General features: G+C 43.4%; 1 protein-coding gene across 4 annotated transcripts in view; it reads right to left on the bottom strand.

Moving 5' to 3' along the window:
- The window catches only part of ITSN1 (intersectin 1), a 249,840-nt gene that overhangs the window by 99,699 nt on the left and 127,674 nt on the right, over nucleotides 1-22,467 (bottom strand). For 3 of the 4 annotated variants that reach the window (XM_077479947.1, XM_077479949.1, XM_077479950.1), the window contains 7 exons: nucleotides 21,537-21,760; nucleotides 16,991-17,109; nucleotides 10,981-11,219; nucleotides 10,517-10,673; nucleotides 6,952-7,157; nucleotides 4,469-4,551; nucleotides 660-826 (listed from right to left, as the gene is read on the bottom strand). In XM_077479947.1, coding sequence (XP_077336073.1) covers nucleotides 660-826; nucleotides 4,469-4,551; nucleotides 6,952-7,157; nucleotides 10,517-10,673; nucleotides 10,981-11,219; nucleotides 16,991-17,109; nucleotides 21,537-21,760 — 1,195 coding nt within the window. The remainder of the gene's footprint in view (nucleotides 1-659; nucleotides 827-4,468; nucleotides 4,552-6,951; nucleotides 7,158-10,516; nucleotides 10,674-10,980; nucleotides 11,220-16,990; nucleotides 17,110-21,536; nucleotides 21,761-22,467) is intronic. The other variant, XM_077479948.1, reaches the window with a different exon arrangement.

The following is a 22,467-nucleotide window of genomic DNA, read 5'->3' on the forward strand; positions in this document are numbered from 1 at the left end:
CCGGGCAGGCATTGCACACTATGTAAGTTGTCTCAAAAAATGAGCATTGTAAATACCGATTTTGAGCTGTCTTCAGGCCAGTCACACAACTCGCAGTAGCTATGAGACAGGGCTTTCTCCAGAAGGAGACTAGCGGCCACGTGATCCCCCCGGCTGTCCTCAGAGGGAGATCACAGCCTCTCCCGCAGAAGCCATCCATCACAGCTGTAAAGCAGACGAGAGTCATGTGCCCGGCCCAGACAGCTTAAAAATCGGTATTTACAAGCCTCGTTTTTTTAAAACAACTTACATAGTGTGCTATGCCAGCCTCTAATAGAGGGGCTGGCAGCGACTTATAAAAAATGGGTTAACAAATACTTTAATTCACAGAACTCTGAATAAATGATGTGTATGCGTGGGCAAAGCCCTGCAGTTTTAAAATTGTGCCAGTGTTTACCATGGTTAAAAAAGTGTTTTAAAAGGATAAAACAAAAATCTAGTAATTCTAAAAAATTGCCAGATTTTGAAATGCATTAAACCACCTACCCTCAACTGGGAGTGCAAAGCTTTAGGACTATAACACAATAGTGTAACACAGACTGATCTCAATGACCATTTCCTATAAAAGTACATGCTGGTCTAGCCACAAATTAGACTTGCTATTAAGCATATAATTTTACCTCGGAATCTTTTAGTCTGACGTAGTTGGAAGGAAAGACGCCGGTTTTATCTCCCACTGTTCCCGTCCACCAGTCTCCATCTTTCTTAATGACTACTATCATATCGCCTTGCTGGAAGGTCAGATCTCCTTGTTCATTGCTCTCATATGTGTACATTGCTATGTATTCTGAAAATAGCAGTAAACAAGTATAAAGTTTACTCCTCAAAAAGTTTCAGAAAGGGAAGGACAGGAATGTGCAATATTCAAAATGGCCCCCTGCCCTGTCTTCCCCACCTTACTCCAGGCAAATTCACGCAGTAAACAGAGTGATGAGAGAGGTGAGAATAAGGACTACTGAACATTGATGTGAGAGGCAAAAGCAAGTCAAATACAACCATAAGAAAGTTTCATGGAAAAAAAACAAAATGTCATTGATTTGTGCGTTTGCCACGCTTTCAGGACATACTGAAATTTTAAATAGGTGGGATGCATGGAAAACCCAAAAGCAATGCATTAAAATACAAATACCGTATATACTCGAGTATAAGCCGAGATTTTCAGCCTCTTTTTTGAGGCTGAAAGTGCCCCCCTCGGCTTATACTCGAGTCATCGCTGTCTGCCCGCTCGATCAGCGTGTCGAGCAGACAGACAGCGGCCATTCTGATTCAAAAGCCGCGCCTCCGGCTCCGCCTTCGCCTGTGATAGGCGGAACACTGAATTTCCCAGCAGCCTGTGTTCCGCCTATCACGGGCATCTTCTCATCCTCGTACTACGGACGAGGATGATACGACGTCCGTGATAGGCGGAACACAGGCTGCTGGGAAATTCAGTGTTCCGCCTATCACAGGCGAAGGAGGAGGCGCGGCTTTTGAATTTTACAATGGCCGCCGACGAAGAGGGCACGGGACGGAGGCAAGGCAAGGCACGGCACGGCACGGGACAGGACAGGACGGGACGGGACGGGACGAAGGCAAGGCACGACACGGGACAAAGGCTCGGGACACAGGTAGGCTGGACACACACACACACACACACACACACACACACACGGATGGATGGATGGATGGAGACACACACACACACAGGGATGGATACACACACACACAGGGATGGATGGATGGATGGATGGAGACACACACACACAGGGATGGATGGATGGATGGATGGAGACACACACACACAGGGATGGATGGATGGATGGATGGAGACACACACACACAGGGATGGATGGACACACACACACACAGGGATGGATGGACGGACACACAGGGATGGACGGACACACAGGGATGGACGGACACACAGGGATGGACGGACACACACACAGGGATGGACAGGCATGTCTCACCCTCGGCTTATACACGAGTCAATAAGTTTGCCAGTTTTTTTGGGGGTAAATTGGGGGCCTCGGCTTATATTCGGGTCGGCCTATACTCGAGTATATACGGTATGCACAGAATTGTAATTTATTCATCCTGAACATTTACACAGATGCAGGGATCTGTCCGTTTTTTTTCCCATTCAAACCACTGATTGAACGGGGAAAAAAAAAACACCATGAATACCAGGGGTGTCCTACCTTTTGACTTTCCTATGCCACATTGGAAGAGCAGGAATTGTCTTGGGCCACACATAAAATACACTAACAATAAGGATAGCCGATGAGCAGAAAAAGTCGGGCAGATCAGTTAACGAACACAGATATAGATAATGTACAGGGCTTGGACAAAAATATGTAAACACCATGATTTGCAGGTGAGAAAATGACGACGTTACACGGTAAAAGCGGAAATTATGTAACATGGGACAGTAGGTGGCATTAAACTGTTACGAAACCTAAAAATGTTTTCCTTAATGCATGGTTTGTATTAAGGTAAAAAAAAAAAAAAAAAAAAATTCAATTTCCCTGTGCCCCCCATCCCCTGTGTGAAGGTGAAGAGAGGGGAGAGGGGAGAGGAGATCAGCTCTGTGCACGGCTGAATCTATTCTCCTCTCTTTTCCTCTTCACACAGCATTTGAGAAGCAGCAGGAGCCATTGGCTCTTGCTGCTGTCAATTGAATGAAGTGACAGGGAAGTCAGGTGTGGCAAGCCTAGGTCCTGCTGTGTAAATCTATGGAGCATGGCTCCATAGACACACAGGTCAGGAGCACATAGACCAAGCTTCTCCGCATAGCAAGTGACTGGCTATGGTGGACATAAAAAGAAGAGGAACAGCCAAGACCCCCGCTGGGGACCCAGAAGAGGAGGATCGGGGGCCCCGCTGTGCAATACCACTGCACAAAGCAGGTATGTATAACATGTTTGTTATTTTAATAAAAATAATTATGACTCTGGTAACACTAACTCCAAACATACAAAGGTCACTAGACACAACAAACTGGATTAATAACGGCCGCAGCCTTGTTCAATGGTTTTCACAAATATAGACAATTAACAATTCACCATAAGGCTGGGTTCACATTGCAGCGATGCGGGAACGCCGCAAATCCGCCGCGGGTTCCCGCATCGCATACCTCCCAGCGGCAGTTCACACTGCCCTATGCGAACTGCTGGGAGTGTCAGTGAAACGTTAATGACACCCCCAGATCAGTTCGGATATCGCAGTGCGATCTGAAAACTCGGACAGGAATCGGATCACATGGTGTGAACACCCATGCGATCCAATTCTGCTGCGGACCAAAAAAAGGGTCCTGTGCGAGTTTGCGCCGTGTGCGATGCGAATTCAGCCATACTATCTGTATGGCTGAACTCGCATCGCACAGAGATCGGATGTGATTTGCACTGCAGTGCTGTGCGAATCACATCCGTTCTCATAAACCGCTGCAGTGTGAACCCAGCCTAACTCTTAATAAAACAATAAAAAAAATGATTGATATATATATAATTTTTTTTATTGTTTTATTAAGAGTTATGGTGAATTATTAATTTGGGGGGGGGGGGGGCTGAGGTGACCTTATATGACCTATCCTTGAGAACGTCCGCTGCAGTCGCCGGACCTCAATACCATTACTAAGGTACATTTTGGAGAGCAAGGTTCACTCTCATTTTCTGCCTCCTGCATCTCTGCAAGAACTGGAACAATTTTTACATGAAGAGTGGTATCAGATTCCATTATCCATCATCCAAGACTTATATTTGTCAATTCCCAGGAGAATTTAGACCGTCTCGGGTGCCGAAGGCGGTCCAACACCGTATTAGGTATCGATTTCATTCTCTTACCTCATGTTTGCATATTTTTGTCCAACTCCTCTACCTATCCGAGTAATAAAACGTAATTTTTTGTAATATTGTTTATTATAAAAGTAGGCAACATAAAGCAAGTGCGATGTTTGACACCATTTTGATAAACTAACGCATCAGTATCTGGTTGGATGAATATAGTAGTAATTCTCAATAAATTCTCAAGGTGCGCATCAGATATTTTGGTTCTAATGTTGCTTTCGTGTTCTTCATCATTGAAAATAGTTGCTCACACATAAAGGTGCTGCCAAAAACTGATGTCTGATTAGGAATGATTGGGAAGATTGGAAATTTTTCCTTTCGGAAGATAAAACTTTTCAGTAAAGAGACATCTTTCTTCGGCTACATGTGCTCGCAAAGTGTAAGTGCATTTTTACAAAACAAATAAAAAAGAAAAAAAGAAACAATAAAACTTTTAAAGTAAAGTTACAATTTTGTGTTGGGCCACATTAATAACTACGTCTGACCCATGGGCCGCAGGTTGGACACCCCTAATATCGATTTACAATGCTTTTAGATTCACTTTCATACAACAGAAGTTTACTTCCACAAACAGAATGGCTGGCAGCACCAGATTGCAGACTTACCTTCACCTTGGACAGCTGCCTTGAATGCTGGTGATGAGACTCTCTTTAAACTGGCTGGACTTTCAGAAGACGTTGAGTCAATACTTTGAGAATTAAGGGAAATAAAAATATATTGAGAACAGATGATGGCACTGTGGAGCAGCTGCAATCTTGTACTGTGTGTTAACCAAGCTAGCCATCATATCCCTGAAAATGACATCTGGGAGCTGCGCCTCTACCATTATTTCACTAGGTCTTCAGCCATCATAAGTCTCATGTGAAAAACCTGGGAGATTTGAAACTATTTTGATCAGAGCTTTTGAGCACTTAAATGGACTTTCAAAGGTGGGTACTGAATATAGGCAAGCCTTTTAGCCTTAACAAGTTAATATAACTTATCAACTTAATACAATAAGGAATTTCCCATTAAGTCACAATACTGTTTAAAAAAAACAAAATTCCCATTAATGTAAAAAAATTAAAAAAAAAGAAGCCTTGGCTGAAATACTCACCCAATAATCACCCAAAGTGGTCCCCTGCAGAAAGCCCCCCCAGCCCCTAGATGGCGCTTATTTTTCCACTATGCATTATTCATCCCACTCATGTGAGCCTAGGGCAGTGATGGCGAACCTTGGCACCCCAGATGTTTTGGAACTACATTTCCCATGATGCTCATGCACACTGCAGTGTAGTGGAGCATCATGGGAAATGTAGTTCTAAAACATCTGGAGTGCCAAGGTTCGCCATCACTGGCCTAGGGTGTTAAGGGCATGCTTTCTGAGGGTATGGACAGGGCAATGCTGCAAAAAGTGCCACCACAGCATGAAGTGAGAACTCTAGAGTTGGGCTTTAAGCAGACAACTGTATAGTAAACACAAACAGTAAAAAATTACCAGTGAATTGGAAAGCATGTTATGGACTCGATTGCCCGGATGATGTCTATCTGGCAATTCTTGGGACTGTATGGTCTTTATATTACAGACTACCAACATTCTTTTAAATGGGTATTCTGTAAGTTTTACTTTATCTATTCCATATTACACTATAAGGCCATTACCATCCTTACCCTGCATTTGGGGAAGAATGTGTATTGATACCTTCGGTTTCTACTTTGATTATGTACTGCCTCTATTTTTTTACTGCAAAAATTTCAATAAATTTCAGTAAAAGAAAAAAGTACCAGTGTTCTGGAAAAGATTAGGTCCTTGCACAAAATAGTTGTTGGTAAATGTAAAATAAGTTGCACAGATGTTGGACAATCAGCTTGTAATGCATGTGGTCAAATCTGAGGCATACAGATAAAACCTATACCAGCCCAAAATCCTGCTAAACTTTTCTAAGGGGCAATGGTTATCATAATTTGGCCCACATTATTCATCTTTAGTTTTGGATAGAATTGGGAAGAGTTCCACTTTGTCAGGTTTTTGTTTCTGTGACCCCTGCCTGACTTCATTGGGGCGATTCTCCCTCTGTTCAGTACCCCTGATACCCCAATCAAAATAGGAAGGCGTAGACCAGGGATAAGCAATTAGTGGACCTCCAGCTGTTGCAGAACTACAAGTCCCATGAGCCATAGCAAGACTGACAGCCCCAAGCATGACACCCAGAGGCAGAGGCATGATGGGACTTGTAGTTATGCAACAGCTGGAGGTCTGCTAATTGCATATCCCTGGCGTAGACCATTTAAATTAAAAAAAAACGTCTTTTTCAATCTTCTACCTACAATAAGGGTATGGGGGAAAAAATAAAAAAATAAAACCCTACTAGCAGCACGAGCCAACAACTCACACCACACTAAACCAAACATTATCAAATCAACAGTTGCTCAGGGAGTAAGAGCGATGTTTAATAAAGCAGTACTCCGGGAGGTCCAACCATAGGGAAGCCTGGTGTGTGAGACTCGACTTGTTCCCACATTTGAATGTTCTGGCAGCACAGTTTTTTAGCCCTTGCAAAAGCATTTGGGTGAATAAAAAGAAAAAAAGAAAGAGCCATATTTATTACTGTAGATGCAGTCTGATTGTATTGCAGTAATTAAGAGGGTTTAAATGGACTTTAATAATTCTTTAGCTCTGCTCACTCAAACACAAGGCAACCTGCCTTGAAATGATGTTAATCTCCCCACTCCAACTTGTCACTGCTTGGAGAAGAAGTTAACTTTCTTTGGCATAACATGGACCAACTTAAGAGATTCATAATTTTAAGTGCAGGCTGTGCCATATAGCACCCTCAGAAACCGATTGAAACATAAGATGGTTTTGGGGCCATGTTGGGATGCCTCAAAAAATACAGAGAAGCTAAAGCATGGGGGATGTTGGTAATGCTAAACTAAACAAAGTCCCACTAATCAATTTTATCTCTGCTGTTCATGCTACTAACAAGACAAAAGACACTAACTGCATTTGCCTAATATGTTTTGTATTATAGTGACAGCATAAAGATTTATAATTTTTCGAAAAAGAAATGTGACACAGCTGATGTATCCAGTAATGCTGCTGGCATACCTGGTAGACTTCCTAAGAGGACCTGAAATAAGCTTCACATATGATTTGGGAAACCAGCCCTTGTGACCTTGGACCTCTCCAAACCACCACATGTCCTGCTGCTCCAGAACAGTGATGATGTCATTCTTATTGAAGTTTAGATGGTTGTCTTTCTTGGCTCTCCATGGATATAAGGCCTGCGCTTGAAGTCCTTCCACCTTTTCACCCTTAAAACAGTAAAGCATAAAGTCTGACATTTTATAAAATACAGATACAAATTACTTAAGTGTATGTAAACCCTAGCAATGAACTTCTCTTATTTGCGATTTAGAGCTGGGAAATATACCAAAAAAAGAATTTTGTTATATCCGTTTCATATGTGCAAATTAAAAAAAAAAACCCTGTTGATCCTGCCAGAAAAGTTGTGAGCAGATAACTTTCCATGCTCTCTGCCTATGTAGCTCATTATAGGGTGAAAGCACTGGTCCTCTATAGCTATATGGTGAGTTAGTGTTGTCAACTTAGGACAGAAGTGTTTTACTGTCAGGATCACCGGGTGAAAATAAAGTAAAAAACCCAAATCTGAATTTATGAAAAAGATAATAAAATGTTGTACTTTTGTTCAATTACATGCTAAAGTGACAGGTATTTTTTAATTTTTAATCCGCGTTCATCTTGAAGTTTAAGGAAGTGCCCCCACTGCCCAGGTTTACCGTTTCAGGGTGTCTCTCTTACAGCCAACACTTGCATACAGTGTCTCTCTGCATTGTGTGCATCAATAGAAAGACAACAACCCATAGCCTAGGATGGCAAGGTACGCCACTGCTTATCCATCCTACTCCAGCCAATATATTGACTCCAGACTGCACGGCCCACTTTAAACGGTTTCCTGTGAATACTGGAAGTTTAGGGAAGCAGCAGCGAGATCAGGAGCCAGCTGCATTGAAAGTTGTAAACTTCAAATGCTGGGGTAAGAATTTTAACAAATAGTTGACTGGGGAATGTGCATTTCATCGTGCCAAACGTGTTAAGCTGAAAACTGCTGAGGGTTTAATACTACTTTAAAGAGGAAGTAAACCCTAATGGGTTTACTTCTTTGTCTCTCTGCAAAGGTAAAGCATAATGGGCTACTATGCATCGCATAGTAACACATTATGTGTCACTTACCTGACACAGGAGCCAGCGATGTCACTGCTGTCCCCTGTAGCACGGATCGTCCATCTTCTTCCGGGTATCGCTGCTCCGGTCACTCACAGCGCCAAAGCAGTGATGACGTCACTCCCACACATGGGAGCAGCCAATAATGGCATATTGCTGTTAGCAGCGGCATGCTGCTAACGGCGATAGTGCGCCAGTGCGCCGCAGACAGCGGTGCCTGTCTTTTTGTAAATATCTCCTAAACCGTGTAGGTTTAGGAGATATTTCTTGGACCTACAGGTAAGCCTTAATCTAGGCTTACCTGTAGGTCAAAGTGGTTTGTAAGGGTTTACAACCACTTTAATAAAAACATATTTAACATTCTGTATATATTACTATGATTAATGGAACATAGAAACATATCTGACAACATATGCAACTTTGCTGTACAATACACTGCTTTAAGCAGCGATTTTAGGGTTAGAAAGACATACTAGTGCAGTCAGCAGCAAATCTCTATGGGGTCACTGCTCAGGGAAAAAGCCACAACCTAGAATGTTGGGCAACAAAGGAAAGTATCAGCTGCCAGGGCAGTGAGGATAATGGAGGTATACTAACTTGGGTGCTCCACCTGTGGCCCTCCCGCTGTTGCAGAACTACAAGTCCCAGCATGTATCTGCCTGTCGCCCAGTCATGCCTGTAACTGTCAGACTTGCAATGTCTCAGGTTTAGCACGTTTAGGGCCACAGGTTTAGCACCCCTGTAACAGTTAACCACTTCAGCCCCGGAAGATTTGGCTGCTGAATGATCAGGCCATTTTTTGCGATTCGGCACTGCGTCGATTTAACTGACAATTGCGCGATGTTGCACCCAAACAGAATTGACATCCGTTTTTATTTTTTGTACTATAAACAAAGAAAAGAGGGACAATTTTTGAAAAAAAAAAAAAAAAAAAAAAAAACACATTTTGTACTTTTTTGCTAGAATAAATATCCCCCCTTTTTTTTTTAAACAAAAAGCTAATTTTTTTCTCAATTTAGGTCGATATGTATTCTTCTACATATTTTTGGTTTAAAAAAAAAAATTTGCAATAAGAGTAAATTGATTGGTTTGCGCAAAGATTATAGCATCTAAAAAATAGGGGGTAGATTTATAGCATTTTTATTTTACTATTAATGGCAGCATTATGGTGGACATGTTGGACACTTTTGACACATTTTTGGGACCATTGACAATTATAGAGTGATCAGTGCTATAAAAATGCACTGATTACTGTCAAAATGTCACTGGCAGGGAAGGGGTTAACACTAGGGGGCGATCAAGAGGTTAACTGTGTCACCTGTGTGTGATTCTAACTGTAAGGAGAGGGGACTGACTAGAGGGGATGACAGATCGAGATTCCTAGCCATTAGGAACTCATCATCTGTCTCTCTTCACAGAACAGAACAGGAATTTGTTAGTTTATACACACACAAATCCCTGTTCTGCCTCTCATGCCCGTGATCACTCTCGTGGCTGTCGGTCATCGCAACCGTTGGCCACGAGCATCGGCACACCCCCCCCCCTCCCCCCGTGCGCCTGCTATTCTGCTTAAAGGAGAGCCGACATATAGCTACGAGGGATCGTGCCGTCCTGCTGCAGTATAATGACAGCGACTGGTCGGCAATCGGTTAAAGGAGTGGGCTCCCTCCAAGCATAATCTATCCATTATTATATAGGTGTACACAAATGTATAGAGTCAAGACTGCAGATAATACTGGGGTGCTTTGTCATGGCCTCTGCAGCTTACGCATGTATTTGCAAATATGTGCAAACTAAACCCTGTTTTTAACGTGACCTGTTAGACAGGACAATTTGGTTTGTTGCAGGCTGGCTGGTAAGTGAGCTGGGAATTTTTCTTTGTTTTTGTTTGATGTACATTGCACTTCCGTGTGCTCCTTGCTGTAAAGGCCAGGCCAGCTATATGTGGGGCAGCTGCTGTTTTGTTTGTACATTAGGCAAAACAGACAGTTGACCCTTGCAGTGTGGAGGGGGAAGGGTAAAGTGCTTTATTCCCCACAGTTTAGCTTTAACCACTTGGCACCGGCCAAACGCAAATATGCAGCCTCTCAACGGGTGGGCTCTGGCACAGAGCGCCCGCATATTTGAGTGAATTTAAGTAAATACAGCTGTGCACTCCCGACACAGTTACCGGGGGCTTCCGATCATGTGACTACCGTGACAGCCAATCACTGGGGTCACATGATCCTAAACTCCGCTCCTCCTCCCGGCATCCTAAAACCCTTAAAAGGGCCAAGAGGTGCCAGCGACAAGAAGTTAAAATGCAAATGTATTAAAACACTTCAGCCCATTTAGTTAAAAAAAAGAAAAGCCCTTGCCGCTGATATTTTTGTGTTCAAGGCAGACTTGGCACACAAGGGTAAGAATTAATATTGTACTATAATCTTACCTGTCCTAGTACAGGGGAAGGAGAAGAACCTGTTACGGTGGCGGGGGTAAAAGCAGAACGCTGTCTGATCTGACCAGCACTGGGTACAGTCAGTGAAGGTTGAGTTGCCCATGTATCCCAGTTATCAGTCTCTGCTTTCTCATTATTAGTTGGCCACCTGAAGGAAACATAAAAGCAAAACTCAAGAAAAAAATAAAAGCAAAAAAATAAAAAATAGAAACTTTTTCACGTTATTATAAAGTCAATAAGTACTGGATTTTTGGCTTTCACACAGTGGAGGCAGTCATATATCAAGGTTTCCATATGTCACATAAATGTGTGTACAGTTTACAAACTGACTGACATACACGGATATAAACCCAAAAGTAACATGGCAGCTGGCAGTGCATGACTTCAAATGCTGAATAATAGGAAATCTTCTGGGGATATGGCAGATGGGAAAAACACACGTCCTGGGTACTTACGTTGAGCTGAAGTCAGCCCAGTTGTTGGCATTTGTAGTTGTGTCAGTAAAAGCTGATGGTGAGGCTGTGGACGGTTTCAAGTGGACAGTGGTTTTGGCTGTAGTGTCTGCTACTTGCTTGGCTGTGCTTGGAAACTCGCTCTCAGGCATTCTTTCGGCATAATTGGCAGGGAACCAACCCGTTTTCCCTTTTAGCTCTCCTCCTAGCCACCCAGGCTCCCCGGTTTGACTCTCATCCACCTACAGAAAGAAAAAAAAAAGTTCACATTACACGCACCACATAAGCTAATGAACAGAGGTTAACAGCTCATATCCAATTTGTGTAAACAGATACACTATCTTTGCAATACATGCACATTTGCCTATGTCTTGTCTCTTTAAAAAAAAAAAAAAAAAAAAGAAGACTGCCAGAAACCCAGTGAGTTCCCGACTATACCACTGCTGCACTGAACTCCCAAACTGTGTTGTCAGGCCTGCCTGATTTCTGAAGTCCGGAATGGAAATCTGAGAAGTGCTGACATGACTTGGGATTCCAACACAGCAGTGGCAATGTGCTGTCAACTCTAACAGGAGATTAGGGAGGGTCTGGATTGCTATGTATGAAGCATTTTCAAGGGATAGAACATGAGGAAATTTACCTGTATTGCAGAGATGCACTAAACGTTTTTCTTTTTCCATGGACATACTTTAAATTGGTTGCATGTGTCCACAGTCATAAAATTCCCTAATGAATTTCCCACTAAATAAATAAAAAGATCTATCTGAACAAAAAATAGGATTTTTATAACAGCTTACCTGTAAAATCCTTTTCTTTTGAGGTACATCACAGGACACAGAGACTCAGTAATTACTGGTGGGTTATAGGGTATCATTAGGTGATTGGACACTGGCACACCCTAGACAGGAAGTTCAATCCCCATATAAACCCTCCCCCTACTGGAGGTACCTCAGTTTTGTAGCAAAGCAATATAAGTGTATTAGAAGAGGGGAGGGACCTCTGTGTCCCGTGATGTACCTCAAAAGAAAAGGATTTTTACAGGTAAGCCGTTATAAAAATCCTATTTTGTTTCTCGTACATCACGGGACACAGAGACTCAGTAATTACTGATGGGATGTCCCAGAGCAATGCTATCTGAGGGGAGGGGAACCACACAACATAGGGTGTAATCAGACCTGGGGACCCTGTACCATTGCTTGAAGCACACTATGCCCAAAGGCGATCTCCTCATGCCTTCTCACATGCACCTGATAACATTTGGTGAATGTATGAACTGATGACCAGGTTGCGGCCTTGCAGATTTGAGCCATGGAGGCCTGGTGATGCACTGCCCACGAAGCATTAATAGCCCTCGTGGAGTACGCCTTGATCTGAAAAGGCAGAACTTTCCGCTTCAAACCATAAGCTTGAACAATTACTTGTTGAATCCACTTAGCAATGGTAGATTGCGATGCTGCCTGTCCTCTATTAGGACCTTCCGGCAATACAAAACATCCGTTTTGTGACCCCAAGCAGTCGCTTCCAGATAGGCTTTGACTGCTCTCACTGTATCCAAAGAATGCAGTGACCTTTCTTCCGTAGAACACGGATCTGGGGGAAAAAAAAAAAAAAAAAAAAGAAGAAGGAAGGCAGAACAATATCTTGGTTTAGAAGAAAACCTGAAACCACCTTCGGTAGAAGCTGGAATGAGGGCGCAATACCACTCTATCCTTGTGCATGGTTAAATAAGGCTCTTTGCAGGAAAGAGCTGCTAATTCTGATACTCTTCTAGCAGAAGAAATGGTTATCAGAAAAAATGTACTTCCTTGTCAACAGGACCAAGGGAATTTGACGTATCGGTTCAAAAGGCGGTTTCCGTAAAACTGACAGAACCAAATTCAAGTCCCAGGGGTTTAGGAGCACCTTAACCGGAAGATTAAGACGTGTTACCCCCTGTAAAAAGCTTCGGACCAAAGAATGCAAAGCAAGCGGACATCAAACAATATTGACAAGGCTGAGACCTGGCCCTTGATGGTACTCAAGGCCAGCCCCATTTGCAGAAAGTCAAGGATTCTACCTATGACATATGTACTGGGATGTCAACCCTGGATTGACACCAGGAGGCAGACTCTATGATAAATCATTCTGGAAGCTGGCTTCCTTGCATTAACCAAGGTAGAAATCACAGGGCCTGAAGCCCACCACTCTTTAAAATGTGGGTTTCAATAGCCAAACCATCAATTTAGCATTTGTAAGGCAGGATGGAACACTGGACCACGGGGAACCTACTGCCATCTCTACTATTTCTGCATATCAAGCTCTTCTGGGCCACCAGAAGTACTGACTTATTTTTCTCCCCGATCCTGCGAAGAAGTCGTGGCAGTATCAGAATAGGAGGGAATGCATAAATCAGCGAGAACTGATGCCATGGAGTCACCAACGCATCTGTCCCGGATGCAAGAGGATCCCTTGTTCTTCGGCACAAAGTTGTTGATCTTGTTGTTGAACCTGGACGCAAAGAGATCTACATCCGGAATCCCCCATCTTTGGCATATGGCCAAGAAGATAAGGACCTCTCGGTCTTGGACCATCTCCCTTGGACAGTCGACTGTTCGAGAACTGCTCCCCATCCTGAAAGACTGGCATGAGTCTTTACCACTCTCCAGGTAACTGGTAAAAGGGATTTTCCTTTTGCAGATTTTTGGGTATCAGCTACCAACTGCGGCTTCAATGCACTGCAGGAGACAGACGCATCAGAAAATCGAACGCCTGAACCTTCTTGTTCCAGGCAGACAGGATACTGTTTCGCAGCAGTCTCTAATGAAACTGAGCATAGGGAACTGCTTCACCATCTTCCCCAGCAGCCTCATACAAAGGCGAATAGAAGGCCTCTTCTTTGTCCTGACTACCTGAATCAGTTCCTTTATGGCACTGATCTTTGCCTGGGGTAAAAATTCCCTACTTCTGGGCTGTATCTATGACCAGACCCAAATACTCTAGTCTTCTTACTAGCTTTAAAGAAAACTTCTCTAAGTTGAGGACCCAACCTAGGTACTCCAGGTAGTTGACTGTGGTGACCAAGTTTTGGTCCAAGCGGGCTCCCAACTGGTCTATCAAGAGCAGGACGTCTAGGTATGCTATTACTGTTATACCCTGGGTCCTTAATCTGGCCAGAGGAGGGGCCAAGATATTTGTAAACACCCGAGGTGTAGTAGCTAGCCTGAAAGGCAGAGCTACAAACTGAAAGTGGCGTTTTTCTACTTCGAAAAGCAGGTACTTTTAATGAGCAGGGAAAATTAGGTACATGCAGGTATGCATCCTTGATGTCTATTGAAGCCAGAAGTTCCCCTCCTTGTAGGATGGAGACTTCCGATCGAATCGATTCCATGCGAATGGAACGTACTTTTAGTAATCGGTTTAGATCCTTAAGATCTAGAATGGGCCTGACATCTCCATTAGGCTTTGGTACCGTGAAAAGTTTTGAATAAAACCCCAATCCCTGCTCTTGCGTGGGAACTACCACGATAACTTTTTGCGACAGTAGTCGCTCCAACGCTAGAAAGAGAGACTTCTTTTTCTCTGGGAACATTTGATCAGAGGAAATGAGGAGAGGGGAATTCTCGGAACTCTAGTTTGTAACCTGGAGTTATTATGGAGAGCCCCCATCTGTCCTGAAAATCCTCCTGCCAGAGCCTTGAGAACTGTAGCAGTCTTCCCCCCCCCCATACGAGCAAGCGGGGGCACCCCTTCATAAAGAAACTTTAGCGTTTTGTAGACTTCCTGAGATTTCGTTCTTGGGCCTGGCGGAGGAGGCCATCGCGACTGCCTGAAGGCTGATGCTCCTGGCACTGGGGAAAGAGCACGTTCGAAAGAGGGACATTAACTCCTCTTTTAACCGGCAAGATGGTGCCTCTCCCACTAGAGATCTTTTGGATAATAATTGTCGAAATCCTCTGCGAACAGCCTTGCACCACAAAAGGGTAATCCAGCCAGAAGCTTCTTACATGGTGATTCGGCTGACCAATCTTTCAACCGTAAGATTCTATGCATATGCACCAACCCAAGCATAAAGCGAGGGGTCTGGAAGATAGAATCTCTGATAGCATCAACAGCAAAACACAAAGCCGCTGGGTAGGTTGGCCAACCCCCGGCTTGCTGTTCAGGCAAAACCTTGAGGACCTGATTAACATGGTCTCTCAAGTACTGACAAAACTCTGATTGCTGCCCCTGCAGGTTGAACCTGCCAAGGAGAAAACGTTTTTTAACAGGAATTCCAATTTTTTATCAGCTGGATCCCTAAGCATCTGAGCGTTGTCAACAGGACAAGTCAGACTTTCACTGATATGGCGGCGTCAATAGCTGGTATACCCCGTATCTTAATACATTTTTCCTCCATAGGATAAAGTGTTGAAAACAGGAAAGGCATGTACAGTTTGAGGAGGCTTCTTTAACTGACTCAGATACAGACAACTTAAATGTGGAGCGGACCAGTCCAGCAAGAATTTGCACCAACACATTCTCATCCTTAGAAGCTGAAGAGGGCCTTTCTCCACTTGAATCCTCAAAAGAGGAATCATCAGTCTCGTCCCGATCCTCTGAGGATCTGGGGATTCCTCTCCTTTTTCCCCCCAGAGTTCCTCTGCTTGAGGGTCCTGGGTGGCAGAGAAGCGTTACAGGTAAAACCTATTTTCGGACACAAGGCCCTGGTACCATCCAATTGAGCCTGGAAAAGACACTTTGAATGGATCTGGTTGCATGGCTTGCCCCAGTGTAGGATATTCCAGTGGAGCTCAGCACAGCATATCTTTACTCGTGACCAACACCTAAGACACTGGCGAAAAAACTGAGGCACCTCCAGTAGGGGGAGGGGTTATATGGTGGATTGAACTTCCCATCTAGGGTGTGCCAGTGTCCAATCACCTAATGATACCCTATAACCCCATCAGTAATTACTGAGTCTCTGTGTCCCGTGATGTACGAGAAAGAAATAAGCTTTTTTTCTCCCATTCACTAAAAACGCACTAGAATGTGGGCAGCTCAAACAGAACAGTTCTCCCACACACAAACAATACAATCAGCATTGCAGAGTCTCATGAGCAACTTCTAGAACAGGCTCATTCCAAGTGTCTTAAGTGTGGATAAAAGGCAACTAACAGCAACACAAATAAGACCTAGGTAAAAAAAAAAAAAAAAAAAAATTCGTAAGAATCTTCTTATAGCTTCATGTTAAAATTTAGGTCATTTTTGAACTTTCATAATCTGAAATAGAGTGACTTGAGCCAATTGAAACATGACTGGCTTGCTGGATCTATTCTTTTTCTCAAAAGGGAGTCCGTCCTGAGTGGAAACACGGGGGCTGCAATTATTGAGGCAATCAGAAACTCCGAGGTCACATGGCAGTTATATGCCTGACCTCATACATGTCCATGTTCTGAGTGTGTGGTTTTTGAGGTCAGGCATTTGACAGGCAACAACCCTCAGAGTTCATGTGATCTTGGACTTTCTGACACTCTAAGGCCAAGTTCAGACACGCAGTAGTTTTCTACTGGCCTTTGCAAAGCATTTGGGATCGGGTTGTTTTTTGTTTTTGTGGGCAGTAGAGGAGTCACTTGCAGGCATTCAGGAGGCGATCATGCCACCTCCTGAATGACTATTTTTTTCTGGCAATTTTTTTTGTTGATCTGCGATTTTAAATTAGATTTACATGCTTGGCTCGCAGTTGACTGCCTGTTTTTACCACCCCCTTGCTGTCCCTTCTAAACGTGCCCTTACTTTCAGAGAGACATAAGACTAACTACTTAGGAGTTCTAACTTTCTCCTATGTAAGCTTACACACAACAATAAGGACCAAATATTTAGATCTCTGCAGAAGCTTTGAATTGGTTATTGCAATGCCTTTTTTTCCCCCCATCATAAGCAGCTATACAGTCAAAGTATAATGAGGTCCGATAACTACTTACTGTACTTGTCCCAATTCTTCTGAGGTTATCTTATTCAGTAAACAAGAAATAAAATCACTTAAAAAGGGTCTTACCATGATAATGTCACCAGGTGTGATAGTGATCTCATCAGGACTTCTGGCATCGAAAGGATAGAGTGATCGGTAATACACCACTTTGACATCCCCCTGTGAAATCATTAGTGGTGCTTTCTCTGAAAAGAGTACAAAGGTACAGAAGTATAATTAAGGTACAAAAGAAAACCAATGTTAGACTTAAAGTAGTTAAGACCAAAAAAGGTCAAAGTAATCTGGGCTGCATATTATGACCAAGAATATCTGGACAGAATCTATTCATCCTTGCTTATACAATGCCTTCTAGGGCAGGAATATGCAATTGGCAGACCTCAAGCTATTGCAGAACTACAAGTCTCATGAGGCATAGCAAGACTGACAGCCACAAGCATGACACCCAGAGGCAGATGGGACTTGTAGTTTTGCAACAGCTGGAGGTCCCCCAATTGCATAACCCTGTTCTAGAGCGTTACTTCCACAGATGGACCCAATCCCCTTCTAAAAAATGACAAATCCAATTTCTGCAGTATACAGGTTTGCATTCTATTTAAGGCTGGGTTCCCACTGCTGCGGTGTACGAGATCGGATGTGATTTGCACCGCACTGCAGTGCAAATCATATGCGATCTCTGTGCGATGCGATTTCAGCCATACAGATAGTATGGCTGAATTCGCATCGCATCCGGCCCAAACTCGCATTGGACCCTTTTTTTGGTCCGCAGCAGAATCGGATCGCATGGGTGTTCACACCATGTGATCCGATTCCTGTCCGAGTTTGCAGATCGCACTGCGATCTGCAAACTGATTTGGGGGCGTCATTAACTTTTCACTGACACTCCCAGCAGTTTGCATAGGGCAGTGTGAATTCTCGCCGGGAGGCATGCAATGCGGGAACCCGCAGTAGATTTGCAGCGTTCCCGCATCGCAGCAGTGTGAACCCAGCCTTAATGTAAAGCCCTTTCAATGTTTACAATTTTCTTCTTCCTGCATGTGAGGCAGGCAGCTGAAGCAGTGCAGCATTCTAGTGTTGCTCCTGATATTTTAAATGGAGAAACACCTTATTGATCTTGATGTATCCTCTCACGAATCAGTGCTGCTGGCCACTTTTTTGCCTTTTCGGCTTTAAAAAACACACATGCTAAGGGGACTGATGTACATGACCCCAAAGCTACAAATATTAAGGGTCTGTGCGGATGCATCAAAACTACTTCTCTTCCAAAGTATGTCAGCTCTAAAGCACCTTTAAGAGAATTGATGCAGCTTAGACAAAGGTCAAATGCAAGTCAGAAGGTGTTTACCTGCACCTGTCAGTGAATGATCAAATGGCAAATTCAAGTGCAATGCACATGAAAACAAAGTGCATTTACCCATCTACACAAGTCTAAAAAGCTCATTGACACAGCCCTAAAATAGATCCCTGTTGGTGAGGCTCATCCTACATCTCCATCTTTGCATAATATTTCACATTAAAAATGACAGTCTAGCTATAAAGCATAATAAATATGTTCCCTCCCTCCCCAAAAAAAGGAAAAAAAAATAAAAAATCAAAAGTGTTTAATCATTCATTCAAAAAGAACAAAAGTATCCAACAATCACCAAGCAACAAGTGAATGACGGCCTTTTTTTTTTTTTACTCAATATAGAAATTAAAAGATAAGCCTCACACGCATTTTTTTTATTACCATTTAATACCAGTGGACATTTGTTAATTTTGGAATCGCTATATAAAAAAATGGTATTGCAGCGCCTTAATGGATGGAGCAACCCCTTCCTACAGAACATACACACGTATGCGGCCTCACTGAAGTGGGTCTTCTTCTGTGGGGATGTATAGGTTTATGTGCTGGGAGCACACTGCACAGCAACACCAACAGCTCCGGGTCTCATACGAATGATCAAAAGCAAGGAAAGGACTGGCTCTCGATCAAATCATCGGGTGTGACTTGTGATCACAGTTCATCCCACCCCTGTACTCTCTTCTCCTCTCTTTGCCCCTTTCACATAGGCGGGCCACCAGAGGATCTGCCTGCTCAGCTGATCAGGTGGATGACAGGACTGTGTCCGCTCCACTGATGCAGAGTGGACACGGACACAGCTGGCTTTCCTCTATGGGCAGTTGGATGGAAAATGGACCACCTGTTTGTTTCCATCTGACGGTCATCCAATCGGATGTTGGTGGGTGTCAAGGGACACATGTCCGATGACATCTGCCGCTCCAAAGAGGGCAATGGATGGTCAGATCGGATCCTCCTAAAAAACGGTCAGGTGGACCCGATCGGTCTGGCCATGTGAAAAGGGGCAAAACCTATATTGTATCCATTTCTCCCTTCTAGGGGGGACGATTGTAAACTAAAATAAATTAAAAAAATCGTATCCATGTCAGTGTGTTTTATTTAGGATAATAAAAAAGCAAAATGTGCACCATGGTTTCTGGGCCCTGCTACAGATATAAAACCTACACATCTGTAGTATCACTGCAAGTGTCAGGAATAGGAGCATTTTGAGTTCTTTAGTGGTAGGTCAAGGTAAAAACAAGAAATATGCAGCTATATTAAAAAAATAAAATAAATATTTAACTATTATTTTATAAAAATAAATAAATCAGGAGACATTACCATTTATCAAACAGGTATACATTTACCTGGATATGCCAAGTAGCTGATGATTTGTACAGTTATGCCAACTTGCAAAACTGGTTTCAGGTGATAAGATTTGCTTTACCTCCTGAAATTTAAAATAATGCTACAGGTGCTTTTGTTTTAAGGTGTTCAACAGACACAGAAGATTGTTAGAAAAAAAAAAAAAGTTGCTTGAAAATTCAGTCGTACATAAAAAGACTTGGGTTAACATATATGCGAATTGAATGCCCTTTTACCCATATCCAATTCGCATAACATGAAAGTAACCGGGCCGTGGTGCAGTTTAGTGCCCGTTTTTGTGTCAGGTGCGCATTCAGGGAAAAATTCGTCCCTGAATCGCACCTGAACAGGTGAGCACAAATGTACCAGACTCCATACTACAACCCGCAGCTGGACATGTGCGAACCCAGCCTAACAGCTACAGTGGGGGGGGGGGGGGAACTTACAAAATCTCCAGGGTCAAATCAAATTATTTCCCCCACTGAATGAAACACAACCTGGTGAGACAAGCTATGAAAGCGGTTCTGTCAGACAAAGTGGAACTAAAGCCTCCTATCCTTAACAATCGTGGAAGCTGCCATTTCAGCCTCTGATCTGCAGTTGTTCTGGTGCTGCACATGTGATCAGCTATGACACCAGTCATTTGACGGCTTGACAGTTTGGTTGAAACCAAACTTAAAGCAGTATGAAACCCAAAAAAACACATTTATTGCAGCTTACCCATTCTTTAATGTGGTGGCTGCGTTGGTTTGCTTTTTTAGCCTCTCTTTTCTCTTATTTTCACCCGGTGATCCAGCCAGTAAGCCTGTCGTTGTTTCAAAAGAACAAGCTCTCTTGAAGATGTAGCAGTTCGATGGATGATAAACCATTCACCACTGGCATGGGTGCTTACAATGATTACTTTTTTTTTATGTTTGCAAAATATTTATTCCAAAAGCAGGGGGTGCCCCGTCCATTAAGAGAGCACAGGGCGCCACCCTTCTTATCCACGCTTCCAGCCCCTTGCAGGGTTGAAGCACCGGATTAGAACCAGAGGCTCTAATAGGCTTCAAAATAGGGTGAGCGCGGGGCACAGAATACAAACCAAAGCCCAAAAATGAATGAATATTTGCTATTGTAACACTGATCTTACTTCCGGCCAATCAGGAAACTGGAACCCAATTGGCTGAAAGGACAGGCGATCCTATTGAACTTTTTTTGGACTTTTTAATTGCCATTGGTTTTATGTATGATTTATTTTATAGTAGCTGCTAATACAAGTGTGCTTAGAGTATAAGTTATACTATTGACATTATTTTCTTAGAGAAGTTATTTTCTTGGCACCGAATGTTATTAGGCCGTATTTGTGCACTTTTTGTTATATTGATCCTATTAAATGCCTAGGAGGGGAGGAGCCGCATGGCCGGGGGGGGGGGGGGGGGGATGTCCCCCAAGGTGCCCAAAACTTTTAGCTGTAACTGCTTATGAGACAAAATAACTAACAGTTATCAATCAAGGCATGTCCTGATTGTAACCATTTTTGGGAAACCATTAAATAAGGCCACAGTGGCCCAGATGGGGCTGAATGAGCATGTGATAGCAGGGCCCAGATGGGGCTGAATGAGCATGTGAAAGAAGGGCCCAGATGGGGCTGAATGAGCATGTGATAGCAGAGCCCAGACGGGGCTGAATGAGCATGCGATAGCAGAGCCCAGATGGGGCTGAATGAGCATGCGATAGCAGAGCCCAGATGGGGCTGAATGAGCATGCGATAGCAGAGCCCAGATGGGGCTGAATGAGCATGTGATAGCAGAGCCCAGATGGGGCTGAATGAGCATGTGATAGCAGAGCCCAGATGGGGCTGAATGAGCATGTGATAGCAGAGCCCAGATGGGGCTGAATGAGCATGTAAAAGCAAATGTACCAGCCACACACCACTGTAGCACACACCTGTACCTGTCCAGGGGACCTGCCCTCCTGGCTTCATTGGCTCTGGAGGTTGCTGGAAAAGTTTGCTGGCCTTTTCCTGAGCCTCCAGTTTTCGCTCTTCCTCCATTCTTTTCAGAGAGTCTTCTCTTTTCTGTTTCTCCTCATCCTGTAGCAGTTTGTGTCGTGTCAACTCCTCCTCCTGCTTCACACGGTCCTGCCACTGTTTTTCCTGCTCCAGGACCTTCCTGAAAAGTGGATGAGGGAGATTAGTAAATCCATACCTATAGTTGCCCTGCCCATTTCATTCCAAAAGGATGCTAACTGATACTAATTTAATGCCCGTTCACACCACAAAAACGTTTTCCAGATCCAATGCAAATGTGATTCTGCATGCTCGTTTTAATGCATTTCCAGATGCTTTTTTTTCTCTCTCTCCCCCCCCCCCCCCCAATGTACTGGGGTCCAGTAAATTTTGGTTGCATTATTGTATTCTTTTTACTGTGTTCCAGTACAATTCTGTGCTGAAAAAAAGCTGCATGTTGTACTATTTTTTTTTCAGGAACCCACTGCATTTATGCGAACTATGCCATTGGAACCCATATAACCTACTTTCAATGCAATTTGGATGAAAAAAAAAAAGCACTGCACTGCATGTTAATGGGCCCTAAAAGATGTATTTTATGCTAAATGGGGTATACAGACTCATTCAGCCCCCAATTCCTCTAAGATCACTACACTAGACGCTTAGGTACTGTATTTGGTAAATGACCAACTGGTCTGCAGCGCCAGGCCAGGGATTTATGTAGGAAAGGAAAGTATTTCAACCTGTTAGTGGTATCATCTTGAGGGAAGGGAACGGAACGGTCAGGGTGTAGTCCTTCCTCTGCTTTGAGCCTTTTTTTGGATAAACAAAAAAAGACCCATATATTCCAGTATGTCTTCCAACACTGTT

Source organism: Lithobates pipiens, unplaced genomic scaffold, assembly GCF_037356315.1.
Source record: "Lithobates pipiens isolate NorthernLeopardFrog02 unplaced genomic scaffold, aLitPip1_a1.2 Scaffold_16, whole genome shotgun sequence".
Classification (NCBI taxonomy): Eukaryota; Metazoa; Chordata; class Amphibia; order Anura; family Ranidae; genus Lithobates; species Lithobates pipiens.